Source organism: Eubalaena glacialis, chromosome 18, assembly GCF_028564815.1.
Source record: "Eubalaena glacialis isolate mEubGla1 chromosome 18, mEubGla1.1.hap2.+ XY, whole genome shotgun sequence".
Classification (NCBI taxonomy): Eukaryota; Metazoa; Chordata; class Mammalia; order Artiodactyla; family Balaenidae; genus Eubalaena; species Eubalaena glacialis.
The window spans coordinates 19,870,537-19,893,048 of NC_083733.1; the positions used below are offsets into that span (position 1 = coordinate 19,870,537).

Consider the following 22,512-nt stretch of genomic DNA (forward strand, 5'->3'; position numbering starts at 1 on the left):
TGGCCGTTCTTGGTAGTGGCCCGCCGGTTCTACGCGCGGCGGGCGCGGCCATGGCGCAGCCGGGGAAGCTGCTTAAGGAGCAGAAGTACGACCGGCAGCTGAGGTGAGCCAGGGCTCACCGAGTCGGGCGGGCCAGCGGGTTCCTCTGCGTCCGGGCCGGGGCTAAGCGAGCGGGCGGCGTGGTTGGGCCTCCCTCAGGCCTCCCACCGGGCTGGACCGGGCCGTGCGGCCGGTGCTCAGGGTTCCGGCCTGGGGCCGGCGGTGCTTCTCGAGGGCCGGGACTCGCCTTCCCCGAGGGGCGCGCCCGCCCACTCGCCACGCGGTGTGCAGGTCGAGGTGCACCGTCCCAGCGTCAGCCGGGTCACCGGGGCGGCTGCCAGTTCCACCTCGCTGTGCTCAGGCTTCTCGTTTTGCAGAATGAGGGGATCGGGAATACCCCATCCCGGCCGCAGAGAGCAGCACCGAGTGTTAGGTATTGTTCTAAGCCGGAGCTGTCCACTAGAAATATAATGCTAGTCTCATGTAAACCACCTGTGTAGTTATATATATATATTTTGGTAGCCACATTAAGAAAGGAAAAATAAACAGGTGAAAATAATTTTAATCATGCAGTTTATTTTATTTAACCCAATATATCCAAAGTATTACCATTTCAACACATAATCGGTATAAAAAGTTATTAGAGATATTTAACATTTTTTTCCATTCTGTCCTTGAAATCCAGCATTTTACAGTTCTAGCACATCTCAGTTTGGACTAGCCTTATTTCTAGTGCCCAGTAGCCACATGTGGCTAATGGCTACCTTAATGGACACTGCAGGTCTAAGCCATGGGGCTGGTTCTTGACTACTTCCTCTCCCATGCCTTTTCTCCTAACACTCCCTATTCCTTATTTATTGATCATCTTCTGTGTGTTAAGGCAGCAGAAGTAACACAAATGTTTGGCCCCCTTCCTTTCTGGAGCCCCCAAGCCAGAAGTTACAGTGTGTCCCTAAGGACTGGAACCCATTTGTACCTACAGCTTAGTGCTGTGTTAGGGGCTTTATGCACTCAATTCTGAGAGCAGCCTTGAAGGTAGATATTCTCTCTGCTTTATAGATGGGGAAACTGAGTCTTAGAGAAGTTCGGTAACCTGCCCAGGTATTTGAACCAGGATGTAAACCTGCCCTGTATTTGAACCAGGATGTAAACTCGGGTCCTTCTGGCTTTTTCAGAGCTGGTACTGTCTGCTCCTGAGCTTCTGGGGAAAGAAGCAAGGTGGCAGAGCCCTTGTAACCAACTTGTGTTCTCTTGTAAATTCTTGGAGGTCCTTGTGTTTTGAGTGCAGATGTAACCATACATGACAGAGCTGAGAATATATTTTAGATTACTAAGTAACTGTGAGAAAAAAGAATTTTTGCTGAGTCCAGTCCATTTAAGGACCAAACTTTACCTTTCATCGTGAGAACTGTTTATTGGCTTTGAAGTGTCAGAGGGAAGCAGTTACAAGCAAAGCTGTTCAGCCAGCTAGCAGTCAACAGGCCCTGCTTTCCTTAGGCCAGCAAGAGAATAGAGAGGATTGATTTCTTGTTTGGGCCGTTTCTTGAAATATATTACCTAGAGATGCACCAGTATTCTTTTAGGCTTACTTTCCAACTACCCGGGTATCCATCAACCAAATATGTCAGGTGTCTTCTGTGTGCTCTACTTTCACAGAAAAAACAGACATTTCCAGTCTGTCTGGTTCTTCTAGGCTATTTCTCTATGCATTTGACAGCTATTCAGTGGTCACTTATCCTGGGCAGGGCACTGTATCGGGCATTGGGGTTCCAGTGGTGAACAGAGGGAGTGGTCTGGACCCTTATGGAGCTTAGAGTGGAATGGAGCGATAGATGGCTGTTCAACAAATAAAAGACCAAATGAGGGCTTCCCTGGTGGCGCAGTGGTTAAGAATCTACCTGCCAATGCTGGGGACACGGGTTCAATCCCTGGTCTGGGAAGATCCCACATGCCGCGGAGTAACTAAGCCCGTGCGCCACAATTACTGAGCCTGCACTCTGGAGCCCACAAGCCACAACTACTGAAGCCCGCGCACCTAGAGCCCGTGCTCCGCAACAAGAGAAGCCACCGCACCGCAACGAAGAGTAGCCCCGCTCGCTGCAACTAGAGAGAGCCCAGGCACAGCAACGAAGACCAAACACAGCCAAAAATAAATAAATAAAATAAATAAATTAAAAAAAAAAAAACCCAAATGAGGCAGTTACAGTTGTCATATGCTCTGGAGGACATATGGGCTACATAAAAAGAGGGAATCTGCTTTAGATCAGGTGACAAGGAAGGCATCTTAAAGTCTATCAGTCCTCCAGGCTATGAAATTTTTCTAATGATTTGGGCTCCCCCTATACTAGTTCCTATACTGACAAGAAAAGATACATTAGTTAATAGGCTTTCTGGGCGAAGGTAACCAGGTTGGATCAGCTGTCATGATGCTTATTTGATCATGTACCTTGCCATGTTGATGATATGCTGGTGTGACAGGATATAACATATATTTCAGGTTATAACATATATTTCTAATCCTTATTACATCTTTCTGTTTGTTAATGTATGCATTTATTAATCATGCTATTAGAATGTTCATTGGGAATTACATTTTAAAGCACTCTTATTGAAGTCAGTGTGAAGGCTTTTCAGATGATAATTCAGTTTTCTTGGTAAAGCTTTTCTCACTCTTGCAGATGTCATGGTGATAAGTCCTATGTCAAGATCTTAAATATTCTGGATCCCTATAACTTAAGGAGAAATGAAATTGAGAATAATAGGTTTTAAATCTAAGGTACTTCTCGGGACTTTCCTGGCGGTCCAGTGGTTAAAATTCCACACTTCCACTGAAGGGGGCGCAGGTTCAATCCCTGGGAAGAGAACCAAGATCCCACATGGCCCACATGCCGCGTGACATGGCCAAAAAAAAGAATAATAATAATAAATAAATAAATCTAAGATTCTTCTCTAATGTTAATGACTACAAAGACTTTCTGTTCTGTAAGTTATCTGGCTTGAAAAGAGTAATGGACTAGGAGCTGGAAGACCAAATTTTTAGTTCTGATTTAACCCCCCCTTTAACCATGCCAGGCATCAACCTGTTTGAGTCTCAGGTTAGTCAGCTGTATAATCCCCGTAACACCTCCTGCTGTTCCTGTCTCACATATTTGCCATGGTTGTCACATCAGTTATTCTATACGAGAACACTTTAAAGATCAAAGATCACGATTCAAATAAAGTTGTATTTTCATGAAAGTTTTTAAAATGTTAAATTTGTGTATTCTTTTGTAGGTTGTGGGGTGATCATGGGCAAGAGGCTTTAGAATCTGCTCATGTTTGCCTAATAAATGCAACAGCTACAGGAACTGAAATTCTTAAAAACTTGGTACTACCAGGTATTATAGTTTTGTGGTTGTAAATTCACTTCTTTAAGGTTTTGAGCTAGAAATATATATTCTTGACTGACTCTGTTTTGTCTCCCAGGTATTGGTTCATTTACAATTATTGATGGAAATCAGGTCAGCGGAGAAGATGCTGGAAATAAGTATGTTCTATTCTTTTCAAATACCTGCATGTTAGGGAAAGCAGTGCATTGTCATGGGAGAGCAAGGCCTAAATCCCAGCTTCAACTCCTCAATCAGGGTGACTTAACTTCCAGGTGGAAATAGTCCCTATGCTTAGGATCATGGCAAGGATGAAGTGAGTTAATATAGGTAAAGTGCTAGCACAGTGTCTGGCAAATAGGCCTTTAGTAAAAGATACCCATCATTACTGTCTTTATTCTTGTTATTAATGAAAAAGGGTAGTCATTATTACTTTATTTGTGAAATCTGGATCCTTCCTGAGTCCTTATATTGATTCCTAGATGTTAGTATATAATTAACAATAATTGTATTTTTGGATTATAAGATAGTAAAAGCTACCTTTTGTTTGTGGTGTCTTCTAGGCTTAGTCCAGGTATGTCTCTTTCTACACTACACTGTCTGTAAAAATGCTGTTTGTTTTGTTTTTTTTATAAATTTATTTATTTAATTTATTTTATTTTTTTGGCTGTGTTGGGTCTTCGTTGCTGTGCGCAGGTTTTCTCTAGTTGCGGCACGCGGGCTCTAGAGCGCAGGCTCAGTAGTTGTGGTGCACAGGCTTAGTTGCTCTGTGGCATGTGGGATCTTCCCGGGCCAGGGCTCAAACCCGTGTCCCCTGCATTGGCAGGTGGATTCTTAACCACTGCGCCACCAGGGAAGCCCTAAAAATGCTGTTTTAAAGATGGCCTGTATATCATTCTTTAAAGCTGATCATATTTAGACTTTCAGAGCATTCCCCAATTTGGATTTGATGCTTGCCTTTTCAGGGACTTGGAGTCTGGGATCTCTCATTATATTTGTCAGTAAACAACAACAATGAGTAAATAGAAGGGAAATCAGAATTTGGTTCATATTGAGCTTTGTTATCTTTTCTCTGGGTGGTAATACAAGTTTCACTACCACAACACCCTTTTATTGGTATCTATAAAGAAAAAGTCCTTTTATCTTTGCTTACTTGGTTGGTTAGAACAGGGTGTAGTAAGAATGAGGTTTCTTTCTCTTGTGGAGCTGCTGAGCTTGTGCTCCAAGGGTACCTTGACTCTGATCAGCAGACTCAGATCTGGACCTTGGGGCACAACAAGGGTATGTGTGGGAGGAAGCCTGAATAAATCTGTTATAGTTACCTGCAAAAGCAGACTGTTCAATGCAGCATTTCCCAAGTGTGGTCAGTAGCTGTTAAATGGGCAAATGGATTCCATGGTCAAATGAGTTTGGGAAATGGGTCAAATGAAACTAAATATTTCTTTAGTGTAAGACTTTAATATCATGCGTATTACGTATATTATGAATTTCCAAGAGAATATAACATATGGTGTTTCCCACACTTTTTAAAGCCCAGGAACCCTTTTCTCTCAGAGCATTTTGTGAAATTCATGTTCTGTGGTACATACTTTGGGAAACATTGATTTATTAGCCTGTCTTTGGTTACAAGTTTCATCCAGCTTTCTTCCTCCAGGAAGGCTGTTACAGTCTGAAATTAAAATGTAGTTTGTTTTAAACTATGAATGAAATGCACCTGGTATTACAAATAACCTTTCCTTTATAGTCAGAGAAGCCATTAAATTTGTTTTTATTCTATTTTAGTTTTTTCCTTCAGAGAAGCAGTATTGGCAAGGTAAAAAATCAGTTTGTTATAGAATATAGTTGTATTTGAACATCTAGTGATGCCACTATGTTTTGATTGTTTGAAAAGCTTTACTTTAAAAGAGCTTATTATTCCTCTGAGAAAAAAGCTAATTATCTCATTTTTTTCTGATCTCGTAAATCTTTATATGCTTGGTAGTTTAAGAACTTAGAAGTACTGTTCGTGTTTTTATACTGTATCCTGTATTAAAGCTAAATATTCAGTGATGTTAATGTTCAGAGGTTGGAGTATTTTGGTTAAGAAGATTTTTTTTACCAAGAGTTAGTCAGAATGTGTCTTATTTTTATATTTCATATTAAAAATCTTACAAAACCATATGGGTCAACTTAGTATAGTATTCTGAATAGAAATGACTGTTTCTTTAATGACTGACCTCTCATGTGCAGGACTGTAAATGTGGGAGGTTAGAGTAAGTCTCAACTTGACTCAGAATCTCCCTGCCTGCTCCCCAGGGTTTTCTGGTCATTTGCCTAATCAGAAAAGTAGAGTGCAAGTCATGTAAGCATTTAAGAATTCTGAATAATGATGGTTTAGCTCTGTTTTAAGTAATACTCTGGTTTAGTCCCAGGTTAAAACACTATGAAAAGCAGAGTTGTCATATCTATGCATGGAATTTGGGTTGTTTTACAGTGTTTTTGCCTGATCTGCAAATTAGGGGGTTACATTTTAACCAAATTTTTTTCTAATTCAAGTAAAATGTTTTGTTTTTAAAAAGAACCGAGCTCAAGCCGCCATGGAATTCTTACAAGAATTAAATAACGATGTCTCTGGGAGTTTTGTGGAAGAGGTATATATATATATATATATATACACATTATTATTTCTGGTCAGAAATTTAATTTTTTAGTAATTCAGAGCCCTAGGAATTTAGAATTTTGAATCTTTGTATATTTATGTTGAGAGTTGAATTATTTTAACATTGGAGTCTAGCATTTACCTCACTTGTTCTGAAGTAGCTTAACTGTTTCTGTCATCTTTAATATGATTGTGAAATTGTTGGATTTTCTTTCCCCTGTCCTATTTAGAGTCCAGAAAACCTTCTAGACAATGATCCTTCATTTTTCTGTAGGTTTACCATTGTGGTTGCAACTCAGCTTCCTGAAAGGTAAATTTTTAAGTTAATTTGTTTTTATTTTAATCTCTTATTAGATTTGCATAGTTTTGTTTTCTCTGCAGAGTCTGTGGTCTTTAAAATTCTTAAACTCCATAGAAACCTTTAATTAGAAGTGCTTATAGATCTCCAGCACTAAAAAGATAGGGAAGAGAAAAATACTGAGATGTGAAACTTTAAAAAAAATATATTTAGAACAGTTAAATTGAACATTGGTTATTTTTTTAGTGAAAAAAAAACTAGTTAGAATTACTTATAGGGAGTGCTTGGCGCTGTATACAAAGGTTTTATAAATATTTTCTTCTTTATTATGGAAATGTTTAGGAGATGTCTTTCAGTAGCATTCTTCCTAATACAGAGGACTAGGTTTTCATATCTCTCTAGTCCAAAAGATATACTTTCTTTGAGACTGCAACCTTGTGGAATTGCTTGCTTTTCAGCATATCTTTATGTAAATATGCTGTTTATGTAAATGCAATAGAATATATCTTTGCACTTATTATTTAGTAAGAAAGTTGCTTTATTTTAAAGCATTTTCACATTTGGCATGTTTCCATTTGCTTATGTTCTTATCTTTTGTGCCTTCTTTTACAGTACATTACTAAATTTAGCAGATGTCCTCTGGAATTCCCAAATCCCTCTTTTGATCTGTAGGACATATGGACTAGTTGGTTATATGAGGATCATTATAAAAGAACATCCAGGTAAAATTGTTGCACATATGGGGCTTCCTATTGGTTGCTTTAGCTATAATTTTAGGAACTTGACAATTTAGAAAGTCAATTTTAAATCACAGAGTAAATTTGTAGCAGCTCAACTCTGGTTACACGTTCAAAGTGGCAGTCAGAATCAGTAGGCTTTAATCTTCGTATTTCCTTTACTTAGCATTATAGAAGGATACAAAGCAGGAGATAGAACAGGTGCAGCTTCTTCATCTTATTAGGAGGCCCAGCAGCTATGCAAATACCTAGCTTTTTTTGCCTCCTAACCTACATAGGGCATGTATGTCTGTCACAGGTAAGAGCCAAGGTATGTGGGTTACACTGACACAGAAAGGATATGCCACCTTTTCGCCCACCAGTTTTCTGTTCCATTCTCATAGAGGCCTTAGGCTTCCCCAGTTCAGGTGTAATTGCACACAGCAAGCAAGGCATTTACCTAACTACTGTTCCAAGGAAACAGTGTTAATAGGAGACTGAACTCATCTATAGGCAGGCTTGCATCAGCTCAAGTCCCTTTATTTAGAAAATTTTAATCTTAAATCTTCATAAAGTTTTCGTTCAGAACTCCTGCATTGCTCTGAGCCAGGTACTCTGCTAGTGTAATGACAGTCATTGGCATTGGTAGCATCACTGAAAAGTGGTATCTGCTTGGGCAGCTAAGGAGTGGCTTTTGAGGATAAGTTTTTGGCAGTGGTGCTGGGTCATTTAAGAGTTGTAAGTAGGAAAGTGACGAGGTAAACATTTTGTTTTAAACCGGACACTCTGAAACCCGGTGGAGAATGAATGGATTTGAAGGGGCAAAGATTAGAGACAAGGGTTGCTTTTAGGAGATTCTCAGTTGTCTAGGTGAGAGAAAGAGAGGGAGAGAGAGCCCCTGACTGAGGGCAGATGTTATAAGGATAGGGAAGAGGGGGTAGATGGTAATGAAGGTTAACATTGCTAGCTGTGTGCCTGCCTTTATGTGGATTATTTCATTTAATCTTTCCAAAATCCTTGTAAGGCAGATACTGTTTTATCTGCTTTTTACAGATAAGGATGCTGAGGCATAGAGAGATTAAGTTATTTGCCTAAGGTCACACAGCTAGCAAGTGACAGAATGGAGCCTAGCTCTAAACACTCACTGAAATTACACACTTTCCCATGCTCCCCTATGTGGAGAGCTGTGTAGGAAGTGACATCAGGATGTGTGGGGAGTGACTGATACTGGCCCAAGGAAGCTCGAAGTCAGGGAAGACCATCACATTTCTAGGGAAGAGGTCTAGGTAGATGGTGATGCTGTCTGTTGAAGACCACAGGCGGAGGAAGGGTAGGTTGTTGGGTGCTATCGGAACACAAATTTTACCTATTTTGATCTTTTCCAATTGTAATAACAAGAAAATTCGTCACTAAAGGAATCTTGATTTTACTTTTATTAAAACTATAGTCCACTTAAAATTTGTGCATTTAGTAAAATATAAATTTATATGTATATGTAAATTTAACTCAATAATGAACAAAACAATGAGAAAAACCTGTAGGCCCTATGTCCATTTAAAAATTACAGATTTCCTAAGTTCCTATAATGTATGTACTGCCAGCAGTATTGCTAAAGAAGTAAGTTTATCTTTTGGGATTATTTGTTTCACAGTAATAGAATCTCATCCAGATAATGCATTAGAGGATCTACGACTGGATAAGCCATTTCCTGAACTGAGAGAACATTTTCAGTCTTATGATTTGGATCATATGGAGAAAAAGGTTGGTAGTGTGTGTGACCTTCCATTTATAGGTATACTTAAAACTTTGTTTTTAACCTAAGGTTTTTGAATTACAAAGTGAGGAAATATTATAAACCTCCATAGTCCTGTCATCCAGGTCACATAATAACAACATTGTACCTAATTTGTTTTAAATAAATCTATCTTTCCCCAAAATTTAAAAACTTTTTTATTGAAGAAAAGTGCATTAACTGAACATATCTGTGTAATCAACACCCAGGTCAAGAAATTGGACATTAACATATCCCAGAAGCCCTCTTCATGGCTCTTTCCTAAACAAATAGATGTACTTTTTAAAACAGTTTGAATTTGGGGTGGTGTTTGTTGAAATTGACTCCTCTTAAAACTTATTTTTAGTGTTTGAGAATTACCAAGGCAACTGCATATTTCATTATAGAAATAATGATATTTATAACAGGCCATGTAATTTTAGGCATATATATATATATATATATATTTTTTTTTTTTTTTTCCCTGACTACACATTAATTAAATGCAGTTATTTGGTTCATCAGAAAACACAGAAAGGATCCCTTTTCCTTAGTCTAGGTTTGGTATCTGAAATCAAGATACTTGAGCTTTGTTTTTGGGTGGCAGTCCCTGAGACAGTTTTCTTAATGGTAAAATGGGGACGATCATAGTATATACCTGCCTTATTAGAATTAAATTGGACACTGCCTTCAAAATCTTTGTAAAGCAATTTTTGTTAACCCAGTTCATTTTCCTTCGCTCATTATTCCACATATACTGAGAGATGTAAACATTGTTCAGTAATTGAATTTAATAAATGTTGAATTTGTTGAAAATGATATGGTATAGTGAAAAATAAATGTTAACTAATTAATGTTAACTAATACTGATATTTCCTTTGATTCTTTTATTTTTAGGACCATAGCCACACTCCATGGATTGTGATCATAGCTAAATATTTAGCACAGTGGTATAGTGAAGTATGTCCTTTCTTGAAAAAAGAAATTCCATATGTGACTGTATTTTTTCAGTTTATTATAAAGAATTTCATTGGAGGGGGAGGGACGTTGATTTTTTTTCCTTATGTGGTTATAGGGCAGCTGATTTAAACTGCTAATTTAAATCTAGCAGTTTCTCTTTTGATACTGACATTTTTATTAACAAAATGAAATTTGAACAAATGCCATTCTGAAACTGGCAGTGGGGAATGAATGTAGAGAAATGGCCCGCAGTTTCTGTTTTCTATCAAGTCAGCTGATTTCACTGAGGTATAGATTTGCTGATGAAATCTCATATGGATAGGGGGAAACTGGACTTTCAATTTCCATATTTTGAGTTTTTACAACTAGATTAAAAATTTTTTTAACTCAATTTAGACAAATGGACGAATACCTAAAACGTATAAAGAAAAAGAAGACTTCAGAGATTTGATTAGACAAGGTAATATGGGATGTGATTAAATGTATAAAGTTTGAAAAGCATATTGCTTGAAGCTAATGTTTATTGGATTTCTGTCAACACGTTTGTCAGATGATGCCATCATGAGCTTTTTTTTTTTTTTTAATTTATTTATTTTTGGCTGCATTGGGTCTTCGTTGCTGCACGTGGGCTTTCTTTACTTGCGGCGAGCGGGGGCTACTCTTCGCTGCGGTGCGCGGGCTTCTCATTGCGGTGGCTTCTCTTGTTGAGGAGCACGGGCTCTAGGTGCACGGGCTTCAGTAGTCGTGGCTCGTGGACTCTAGAGTGCAGGCTCAGTAGTTTTGGCGCACGGGCTTAGTTGCTCCGCGGCATGTGGGATCTTCCTGGACCAGGGCTTGAACCCGTGTCCCCTGCATTGGCAGGCGGATTCTTAACCACTGCACCACCAGGGAAACCCCCATCATGAGCTTTTATTTTATTTTCCTCGGGAGGTTAAGGAGCCACTCCTTGTGTAGTTTTAAGAATGACTAGTGATTAGCCATATTTCTTCTTAAGGTTCAGTATCCAGTCCTACCTTCAGAATCTGACAAGGTTATCTCCATAATGCTGGGGGGAGAGAAAGAGTAAAAAGAAAAGGGCTGTTGTTTGCTAATCAATTTCTATTTTAATAGGAATTCTAAAGAATGAAAATGGGGCTCCGGAAGATGAAGAGAATTTTGAAGAAGCTATTAAAAATGTGAACACAGCACTAAATACAACTCAGGTATTAAGAGCTGCTGAGGTATTCACAAATGAAAGGTGTTTTCTGAAGTCCTCGTACGTGAAATAGCTGACTTTAGATTTAATTTAATATTTTTCAAATTGTAGAGTTGGTTAGAAATTAATATCTGTAATACAGCTTGAATATTCTTTTAATAAGATTCTGTATTGTCCTTGTTAAAATGGATCTCAGTGCTTCAGCATATAATTTGATACAGTGATTTATATAAATTAATTGTTTGAAGTACATGATTTGTGAATAATAAGTGTTTGGGGGTAGGAATTATGTAATGAAGGTGGTATTTTGCTGGTCCAAAATAGTGTTGCCTGAAAAGTTAAATCTTACCCTGCTTTGCTTTGACTAATTATTTGGCTATATTGGAAGATGTTCTTAATGACATTGTATACCTTAAAAATTACTTGGAGGATAACCTAGTTTAGATGTGCTTTGTTTTGTTGTTGTTTTGTTTTTGAATTCTGGCCAGTGAGTTTTTTGGGGAACTTTGGAATAATACAACTGGTAGTATAAGTTAGAATTTTCTTATAATTTTTTTAATCTTTTTTTGGCTGCACCACACAGATTGTGGGTTCTTAGTTCCCTGACAGGGATTGAACCCAGGCCCTCAGCAGTGAGAGTGTGGAGTCCTAACCACTGGACCACCAGGGAATTCCCAGAATTTTCTTATAATTTAAAACAGGAAAAAATGCTACCTTTCAAGTTAGGAAAGCACTCAAGGTGTCATTACATACTTTTTGGAGACAATGAGGTAGTGTTGCTGAGTGATTAAAAGTGTGTGCTCTGTGAATCACACAGTTTTCCGGGGTGATGAAAATTTTCTGTGTCTCAGTTGGGGTGATGGTTAGAAGTATGTGTGTAGTTATCAAAAAACATTGAATTGTACATTTAAGATTTGTACATTTTGCTGAATGTAAAATTTACCCCAATTAAAAAAAAACAAGGTTCTCATGGTTGGGGGACAGTGAACTAAGCAAACAGACAAATGTACCAGGTGCTGTGAACAAAATTAGAGTAGAACAAAGGGGTAGAGCGTGATGGAGAGGAGGTCTGGGATCAGGAGGGGCCAGGGAGACTCTCAAAGAGATGTGTTTAAGCAGAAGCCTAAGTGAAGTGTCATGCAGAGGTCTGGAGGAAGAGCTTTTCAGGCCAAGGAAGCACATGTGCAAAGGCCCAGAAGTGGGATGATGCTTGGCATTTGTTCAAGGGTCAGTATGAAAGCCACTGTGATTGGAATGAAGTAAACAAGGGGGAAAGAGGTGGGAGGGATTTAAGTTTGGAGAGGCAGAAAGGGCCTGATCATAAAGGCACTGCAGGCCACTAAAGTGTTTTGAGCAGGGGAATGGAGTGACCTGATTTATATTTCTAAAAAAATTATTCTGGCTCTTGTGAGGACAAAAGACTGTAGGGGACTGGGAGTGGAAGCAGAGCAGTTAGGAATTACCAGTAAGAAAGTTCTTTTTTCCACACAACAGTAGAATCAAAGCCTAAGATTTCTATAGTTTTTATTAATGTATGATGTTCTTGCTAGCATTAAAAGTCCTTAATTTAACTATCTCGTTTTTGTCAGAGTGGTTGTCTCTTTCAGCAGTCACTAATTAGGATGTAAGGGTTTCAGATTTTTGCCAAGATGGAAAAACATGAAGGACTACAAATCTAGCTTGGTATTAATGTCTGTTATCTTTGTTCTGTCTTCAAATATGACTATAAAAAGATTTACTTAGGCTCCTTCTTTACTCTATTTATGATGTAAGAGAATAGGTCAGTCTTTAATGCTAACAGCAGTGGGCAGGAGGGGACTTTCTTCCATTCGCTCTTTCCCCAACAAATCTCCATCTGGTGGCGATTCTGAATAAAAGTCTAAGTTTGTATTTGAACTTGTTTGGAAAATTGCAGTGAAAGTTAAAGTGGGCAGTGAAAATAAAAGTGAACTTATATTAATTCTTAGTATAAGTAAATGTTTCATGTTCCTTTGTTAGATCCCAAGCAGTATTGAAGATATATTTAATGATGATCGCTGCATAAATATCACCAAACAGGTAACAATAACAAAAAAAGTAAAAATAGTGCCACCTTAACCTTTGGGTCAAATTCAGATGTCACTTAATATTAATTTTTTTTGCTTCTTTTAGACTCCGACATTTTGGATTTTAGCTCGTGCCTTAAAGGAATTTGTGGCCAAAGAGGGTCAAGGAAATTTACCTGTTCGAGGCACAATTCCTGATATGATTGCAGATTCAGGCAAATATGTAAAACTGCAAAATGTGTAAGTCACCTGTTTTCAAACTATGTAGTAGAAAAATCAATCTGTTTATATTAGAGATGAACATATTTTATCAGTCTACCAGAAATCAGAAATCAAATGGAAACCTGTTATAATCTTATCACTTTAAAAATAATCTAAGGGACTTCCCTAGTGACGTAGTGTTTAAGAATCCCCCTGCCAATGCGGGGACACAGGTTCTATCCCTGGTCTGGGAAGATTCCACATGCCGCGGAGTAACTAAGCCCGTGCGCCACAACTACTGAGCCTGTGCTCTAGAGCCTGCGAACCACAGCTACGGAAGCCTGCACGCCTAGAGCCCGTGCTCCACAACAAGAGAAGCCACTGCAATGAGAAGCCCGCGCACCGCAACGAAGAGTAGCCTCCACTCACCACAACTAGAGAAAGCCTGCGTGCAACAACGAAGACCCAATGCAGCCAAAAATAAATAAATAAATAAAATAAATTTATAAAAATAAGCTAAAAAACTTAAGGGGCAGATTTTTTTTTTAATATATTTTATTTTTAAGAATAGTTTAAGTTCACAGCAAAATTGGGCAGAAAGTATAGAGTTCCCACATACCCCCTGAGGGGTCAGATATTGTTTTTCATATTTCAAGATAAAACCTAACATTTGAGCACTTAACTCTGTGCTATCAACTGTTCTATGTATTAACTAATTTAATATTCACAACAGCCCTATGAGAGAGATACTATTATTGTCCCAGTTTTACAGGTGAGAAAACTAAGACATAGAAGAGGTAATTTTTTCAGGGTCTGACAACTGGGAAATGGCAAAACCAAGATCTGAATCTATGAAACTCACCTCTATACTCTTAACCATGGCCCTATACTCTCTTTTGTCTGTAATTTAAAACTTTGAAGTCTTTAGTTTTGATGAATTTTTTGTCATTAATTTTCATAATTTAAAGAGTTCATGACTATAGATAGACACCTGCTATCCAGGTATCACTAGCCTGAACCCAGGTAGATTGTCATAAGGACAGGTCTCAATGGATATTACCCTTGTGTACTTCGGGCATGGTGCTGATGAATCCCGGGCCACTGGCCTTGTTTCTTCAGGGGCCAGATGATGACACACAGAGAAGGTCTCCGTTCCCTAGACAGATTGTACTCTTCATCTCAGTCATTCTCTAACACATCTTTATTGCCGTAGCCTAAAAGTTCAACTACCTAAAACTTGGGAAAAGTCAGTTGAGGACAAAAGAATTATGACCTCATATCAGAGGTAGTCAGCTTAACACTGATCATCTCTAGAGGGTGAAAATGTAAATAGACTTAAAAGTTTTACATGAATTTTTAGATGGACAGTTTTGAAGTATTTAACTTTCCTTGGACTTGACTTCAAGGAGATTGTGTTCTTTTGCAACATATTTTGTTAGGTCCTCTGTCAGAGTAGCATGGATCATGGATCTCTCTAGGAGGGCAGTTTTTAAGTTAGGTGCTGTTAATTATTGAGGGAGCCTAGGTTATTAGTGGAGTCCAAGAATCCATCACCAACCACTAACAGGTGCTGGTAGCATTTCCATGGCATTGTCACATTTCATGTGTTTTCAGATCAGTATTTTTTCATGAAAGGGAAAGACATTTTTTGTTTGATTCATGGTGATATTTAAATTTGGTAATTTAATTAATTAATTAATTAATTTTATTTGGCTGCGTTGGGTCTTTTTTGCTGCGCACGGGCTTTCTCCAGTTGTGCCGAGTGGGGACTACTCTTCGTTGCGGTGCGCGGTCTTCTCATTGCCGTGGCTTCTCTTGTTGCGGAGCATGGGCTCTAGGCACGCGGGCTTCAGTAGTTGTGGCACGCGGGCTCAGTAGTTGTGGCTCATGGGCTCTAGAGCTCAGGCTCAGTAGTTGTGGCACACGGGCTTAGTTGCTCCGCGGCATGTGGGATCTTCCCGGCCCAGGGCTCGAACCCATGTCCCCTGCACTGGCAGGCAGATTCTTAACCACTGCGCCACCAGGGAAGTCCCCAAATTTGGTAATTTAAATATTCGTTAATAGTAGCTTTTTGTTGTTCTTTTCCAGTTACCGTGAAAAAGCAAAGAAAGATGCTGCTGCTGTGGGTAATCACGTTGCCAAATTGCTTCAGTCTATAGGCCAGGTAAGCTGCTGGGCACACTGCCTTTGATGGACAGTACAGCTCCATATAGGCCTGATTGCATCATGTAACTCCAGCCAGAAAAGGCTTAGAGAGAAGGTGTGGCACTGGCTCAAAGCTTCTTTAGAGGGGTCCTCACTTGCCTACTAATGAGAAGGCCTGTCATAGTGATGGGCTTTGTGCTGCACCCTCTGTTAATCTGCTTTTATACTGGAGCAAAATCTGCATTTATCTCTTTACAGGCACCAGAGTCCATTTCAGAGAAAGAATTAAAATTACTCTGTAAGTCACCTTGACTTAATTTCCTTATTTTGTTTGATAAAAATGTGCCATGGGAAATGTTCCCAGCAATTTTAAATGGTTGAAATTAAAAATTTTCCATGGTCTCAGTGGTATTGACATAGGTAATTATTGGGTAAGGGTTTTTTTTCTTATAATAAATGGAGAGGGTATTCTTAGACTGGTCAGAGGTAGAGCATATTTATCTAATGCTAAAAAGACATGAAGATCAATTAATTGAAAATTATCAGTAATACAGAATTATTTTCAGCTTACTAATTTTAAATAACTTGGGAATGTTTTATCTGAAGACTTTGGGTGTGAAGTCTTGAGTCACATGTACATTGACAGTGTTGGTTTAAATACTAACTTTGATCAGTGTTAAATGACTGTGATAGAATTAAGAATTTTGCCATCTAGTTTCAGAGTGGCTAGGCTCCTGGGGTCTTCTTGATAACTCCTGAGTAGGCCCAGAGAATTTAAGAGTTAGTTTAAGAGTAATAAAATCTGTTTTACATGCCATCTGAGGATTTTTCCCTGTAGCTATGACCCCTAGTTTCTGCAAAAGTCTATATTTTGTATGTTACCCATCCTTAAAATTATTTATCTAAATTATTCATTTTAAGACTCTCCAACATGTTTGTATAGGCTTAGTTTCAATGTTTTGTTCCACTACTAATCTTACACCATGTTTATGCATTAGTGTTTGTGCTACTAGATTATATGATACCAGCTTAAAAGCTGGATGTGTTGGGTATTTGAGAGTTTATTATTCTGGTCTCTATTGGGATATGTTTGAAAATTTCCATAATACAAAGTTTTTTGCTTTTTTTTTTTTATTAAAGCCTTACATATACTCAGAGCACAATATGTATAACACTCTCCTTCAGTACTGCTTGTCCATAATAATGATAAAAACTACTATTCATTGAGCCCTATCAGGTATTCTGCTTGGTATGTACTGTACACAGTTACACTTTTGATCCACAGAACAGCTCAAAGGTAAACAATATATCTCCATTTTACAAGTGAAAACTGAGGCTCAGAGAAGTGCCATCACCTATGTAGTCAGTGCTAAACTGGTTGTAATGCCAAGGACGTGAATTTAAGATAACTTGTGTTCTGGTGCCGTCTCTGCTAACTATTAGAACCTTTTCTTCATACTTCCATGTCTGTAAAGAGGATACACAGAATTTCCTGTTCTTAATCGGGATAGTCATGTATCTTAACCATTTACTTCCATAATGTCTTTTCTGTGTCCAGGCAGCAATTCTGCATTTCTTCGAGTGGTGAGATGTCGGTCCTTAGCTGAAGAATATGGCTTGCATACAATTAACAAGGATGAAATTAGTAAGTAATAACCTTTTGATGCTAGGTTATTAATTAATTCTAAGGATATAAATATTTTGTGTATAACAGAATGTATAGTAGAGTGTATGGTGATAACATAAAGGATAATGTAAATATTTATACTCTAAATTTTATTCTATAAACCTGTCCAAGAACTCGTAATTTCAAATATAAAACTTAATATATACATACATAAAATCCTATTTAGGTCACTGAGTAAGTTGTGTGATACGTAGAAGAGCTAAAGTCAGCATAATACTACCTTAGTAGAGGTTATGTGACCGTAGCTAATAGTCCATAAGACCATTGAGTTTTATCTCAGTAACGTATCTCCCTTTATTTTATAATTATTTATCATTTTCTGTTTTATTGTCACAAAATATTTAAATTTTATGGTAGAATTGCCTTGTAGTCTGAAACTTGAGTATATAGTAAATTCAGTACTTCCTTGTTTTTATGTCATGAATTACATAAATTATACTGAAATTTTTTCCTTTCAGTTTCCAGCATGGACAATCCAGATAATGAGATAGTATTATACTTAATGTTACGGGCTGTTGATAGATTTCATAAACAACATGGTAGATATCCAGGTAAGAATAGCAATCAAATTATCAAATACAATAAAATCTTTTTTTTGGCCACACAGCATGGCTTGTGGGATCTTAGTTCCCTGACCAGGGATTGAACCCAGGCCACAGCAGTGAAAGCTCTAAGTCCTAACCACTGGACCACCAGGGAATTCCCAATAAAATCTTTTTTTTAATTTATTTATTTTTGTCTGCTTTGGGTCTTTGTTGCTGCACGCAGGCTTTCTCTAGTTGCGGCGAGCGGGGGCTACTTTTCTTGCGGTGTGCGGGCTTCTCATTGCGGTGGCTTGTCTGTGTTGCAGAGCACGGGCTCTAGGTGCACGGGTTTCAGTAGTTGTGGCACACGGCTCAGTAGTTGTGGCGCATGGGCTTAGTTGCTCCGCGGCATGTGGGATCTTCCCAGACCAGGGCTCAAACCCGTGTCCCCTGCGTTGGCAGGTGAATTCTTAACCACTGCGCCACCAGGGAAGTCCCGATGATAGTTTTTAAACTAGAGGGGTTAAAAAATAAAATAAACTAGAGGGATTTAGTAATACCTGGATATTATGGCAATTACATTTTTCCTTCCAGTAGTAATAATAATAATAGCTTACCTTTGGAGACATCATAGTTTAATCATTAAGAACTGCTTGGGCTCATATTGCAGTTTTGCTACTTACGAGCTAAGTAACTCGGGCAAATAACTTAATCTGTCTGTGCCTCAGTTTCCTTATCTGTAAAATGAAGATAATAATAGTGCCTACTTCATAGGGTTGCTGTAAGGATTAAATGAATTAATATTTTAGATGGTGTTTAGAACAATGTCCAGCATCTATTAATGCTCCATAAGTGTTACCTATTACTATAGTTTTATATGTGTCATTTAATCTCCTGGAAATGGGTAATAAACGCTATAATATTTTTTTAAATTTATTTATTTATGGCTGTGTTGGGTCTTCGTTTCTGTGCGAGGGCTTTCTCTAGTTGTGGCAAGCGGGGGCCACTCTTCATCGCGGTGCGCGGGCCTCTCACTATCGCGGCCTCTCTTGTTGCGGAGCACAGGCTCCAGACGCGCAGGCTCAGTAATTGTGGCGCACGGGCCCAGTTGCTCCGCGGCATGTGGGATCTTCCCAGACCAGGGCTCGAACCCGTGTGCCCTGCATTGGCAGGCAGATTCTCAACCACTGCGCCACTATAATTTTTATAAAGGGTATAAATAGGACATTACTTTCTCATTCATTCAGTTCTATCAAATAATTATTGAGCACCACTACGTGTCAGATACTCTTCTAGATGCTGGGTAAGGAGCACTGAACAAAGCAGATTTGTCAAACTCAAATTTTTAATAGATTTTAGACGGTTTCTTTGATTGTTACAGGTTTGTGATAGTTGCAAATATTAGTCTCAATTTTACATTATTTTTGTTCTTATTTCAGTTTTACACCTTAATGTTTTGACTAGAACACCTAAAACTGGATTAAATAAAGGAGATAGCCAATAATTTTGAGTCACATATTTATCTTAATGAAAATTAATTTACATATATATATTTTAGGGGTATCTAACTATCAAGTTGAAGACGATACAGGCAAGTTGAAGTCTTGTCTCACTGGCTTCCTTCAGGAATATGGATTATCCATAATGGTGAAAGATGATTATGTCCATGAATTGTGAGTATTGTTTTAGGGAATGCAAGAGACAATACTGTCCTGTCATAAGGCTAATCTATGTTCATGTCTCCATCCTTTCCTGTAGTTGCCGATATGGAGCTGCTGAACCACACACCATTGCTGCATTCTTAGGGGGTGAGTTCCAGAGATGAGAAGACTGTCACCTGTTGTTATATAGTACAGTTATGAAGTTTTGTTTTCCCAGCTGTTTTAACTAGGGAGGTCAGTGAAGCACAATGTTATATTGAGTTTAGATTATTTTGGTAGCCCCCAAACTGGTCTCCCTGCTTTCCATCTCTCCCACTGCTGTCCATTTTAAACTCCTGAAGAGTAATCAGTCTTTCTAAAGCATATCTCTGATTGTGTCTCTCACTTAACTAACCCTCTGACCTGGCAGTACACACATATACACTACAGTAGTCCTCGGAAAATAAATCCAGACTCTTTCATTTGACATTTAAAACATTCTGTGTTCTGGTTTTACCCAGCCTTTCTGGCCTTGGTTTTTTCAAGTTACTTGCTTTTCCCCTAGACATGCCCTTTGATTTCCCGCTCCTTGAATCTTTACCCCACTCTGGGCCCATTTGCCTTAAGTCTCCCTGTTGCCTGCATGTCTAAAATCTACCTGTTCTTCAGGCCCCAACTCCACAATACCATCTCTTAAAAAAACTCCTTGGAGCCTGGAAGTTTGAGGTCAGGGCCAGCATAGTTGGTTTCTGGTGAGGCCTCTCTTCGTGGCTTGTAGGCAGTCACCATCTTGCTGTGTGCCATAACCTCTTCTTTGTGCAGGAAGGTGAGGAGGCTCTCTGGTGTCTCTTCTTATAAGTATATTAATCCCATCATGAGGGCCCCACCCCCATGACCTCAATTACCTAATTACCTCCCAAAGACTCCAACTCCATCTCCAAATATGGTAACATTGGGGGTTAAGGCTTTAACATACGAATTTTTGGGGACATGCATTCAGTCTATAACATGTGCATTCTATAATCATTCTGCACAAGTCATTTCTTTCAGGTCTTTGTTTATCCTCCCTGTGAGGCCATCCCTGATTCCCTGATTTAAAACAGTCCCTCCTCTTGCATCATATCCCCCTTCCTTGCTTTTTCTCCTTAGCACTTAGTCACTTGACATTTTACTTATTTGTAAATTCTCTCTCCCTCACTACAGAAAAGTAAGATCCATGAGGATAAGGATTTTTGTCTTTTGTTCCCTGCTGTATCCCTAGTGCCTAGGACAGTGTCTGGTACACTAGAGTCTCAAATTTTATTGAATCAGTGAATGTGAAAGCGGAAGCTTCAGATTATAAAAGATGAAAAATTGTTTTCTTGGTAGTTTATTATTTTTTTTTCTTTTGTTTTGAATAGTAACTTTAAAACTTGTTACTGTTACTATATAATCAGACTGTTACTGAGTATAGCAGTCTGGGTATCTAATATAGATCCTTTCCAAATTACAGATATTCCTTTACCCCCCCCCCTTTTTTTAAAAATTTATTTTATTTATTTATTTTTGGCTGCATTGGGTCTTCGTTGCTGCATGCAAGCTTTCTCTAGTTGCGGTGTGCGGGCTTCTCATTGTGGTGGCTTCTCTCGTTGCAGAGCACGGGCTCTAGGCGCCCGGGCTTCAGGAGTGTGGCTCGCGGGCTCTGGAGCACAGGCTCAGTAGTTGTGGCACATGGGCTTAGTTGCTCCGCAGCATGTGGGATCTTCCCGGACCAGGGCTCGAACCCGTGTCCCATACATTGGCAGGCGGATTCTTAACCACTGCACCACCAGGGAAGCCCCTTTACCCCCTTTTTATTATAAAACATGCTTAGGGTAAAATTCAAATGCAACAGAAGGGTATCCTTTGAGAATCCTTTCTGCCTATATTTAGCCTTTAAAAAAAGTGCAGTCATCCATACTACTGTTTTGACTTTTTCTTGCTTAATAGATTTTGCCAGTCTTTTTAAACCACCATAATTAAAAATTCTTCTTTCTTTTAAACTATGGCATAATACCCCAGGGTGTGAATGTATAGAACAAAATTTTTATTTCCTTTAATAACATAGTTATAAAAAATTGTAGTCCTTTGTTTTGATATGACTCAGTAAATTATGTCTGTTTTGGATTACTTTTAAACATCTTTGGTTTTGGAAAGGAAAGGTTTTCTTTACAAAATGGAATATTTTTATAGAACTCTTGAAATTTACCTTTTTCAAAGATTTGCTTTTCTCCTTTTTCCTTGCAGGAGCTGCTGCTCAAGAGGTTATCAAAGTAATCACCAAACAATTTGTAATTTTTAATAATACTTACATTTATAGTGGCATGTCACAAACTTCAGCAACTTTCCAGTTGTAGAATAAGTACCCTATAGTGTGTTAATGATTGAAACTGTAATTGCCTTCAGGTTGTGCTCTAGTCTGTAAAGTTCTGCTAAGGGAGAACTGTTGTTTCCTTAATAAATATTTTTCTCATTTGTAATAATGTAGTGTTCTTTGGGGAGCTGAGGTGGAGGGAGGAAGGAAACAGTTTTCTCAGAGAATAAAAGCTATCCATTTCTAACTGAGTTCATTATTTCTGGCTTGCTATTTCAAAGTTACTTATCATAGAAATGTCTTGTATGGACTTCGCTGGTGGTGCAGTGGATAAGAATCTGTCTGCCAATGCAGGGGACATGGGTTCGATCCCTGGTCTGGGAAGATCCCACATGCCGTGGAGCAGCTAAGCCCGTGCGCCACAACTACTGAGCCTGCACTCTAGAGCTTGTGAGCGACAACTACTGAGCCCGCGTGCCACAACTGCTGAAGCCCATGCACCTAGAGCCTGTGCTCTGCAACAAGAGAAGCCACCGCAATGAGAAGCCCGCACAGCCCGCACACCACAACGAAGAGTAGCCCCCGCTCACCACAACTAGAGAAAAGCCCACACGCAGCAATGAAGACCCAATGCAGCCAAAAATAAATTAAAAATTTTTTAAAAAAGGTCTTGTGTTACATTAGAAATAGCTTAAAATATTTTTTTCTTATAATCTTAAATAATGAATTTAAGGCACGTGCAGATTTTAGCTGTGGGCATCTTAATACCATCACTGTTTGTTAAAATACAATTTAAAAGGGGCTTCCCCCAGGACATGGAAGCAACCTAAGTGTCCATCGACAGATGAATGGATAAAGAATGTGTGGCACATATATACAATGGAATATTAGCCATAAAAAGAAATGAAATTGTTATTTGTAGTGAGGTGGATGGACCTAGAGACTGTCATACAGAG

At 38.8% G+C, this 22,512-nt stretch overlaps 1 protein-coding gene across 1 annotated transcript; it reads left to right on the forward strand.

Moving 5' to 3' along the window:
- Positions 1-21,695, forward strand: NAE1 (NEDD8 activating enzyme E1 subunit 1). Its single transcript, XM_061174497.1, has 20 exons — positions 1-103; positions 3,313-3,416; positions 3,505-3,565; positions 5,187-5,217; positions 5,963-6,034; positions 6,273-6,352; positions 6,953-7,062; positions 8,708-8,817; positions 9,725-9,787; positions 10,184-10,247; positions 10,898-10,989; positions 12,981-13,040; positions 13,134-13,267; positions 15,317-15,392; positions 15,632-15,671; positions 16,932-17,018; positions 17,519-17,611; positions 19,143-19,257; positions 19,343-19,392; positions 21,490-21,695. The coding sequence occupies exons 1-20, from the start codon at positions 51-53 to the stop codon at positions 21,597-21,599; spliced, it is 1,605 nt and encodes a 534-aa protein (XP_061030480.1). The 5' UTR covers positions 1-50; the 3' UTR covers positions 21,600-21,695.
- The last annotated feature ends 817 nt before the right edge of the window (positions 21,696-22,512 follow it).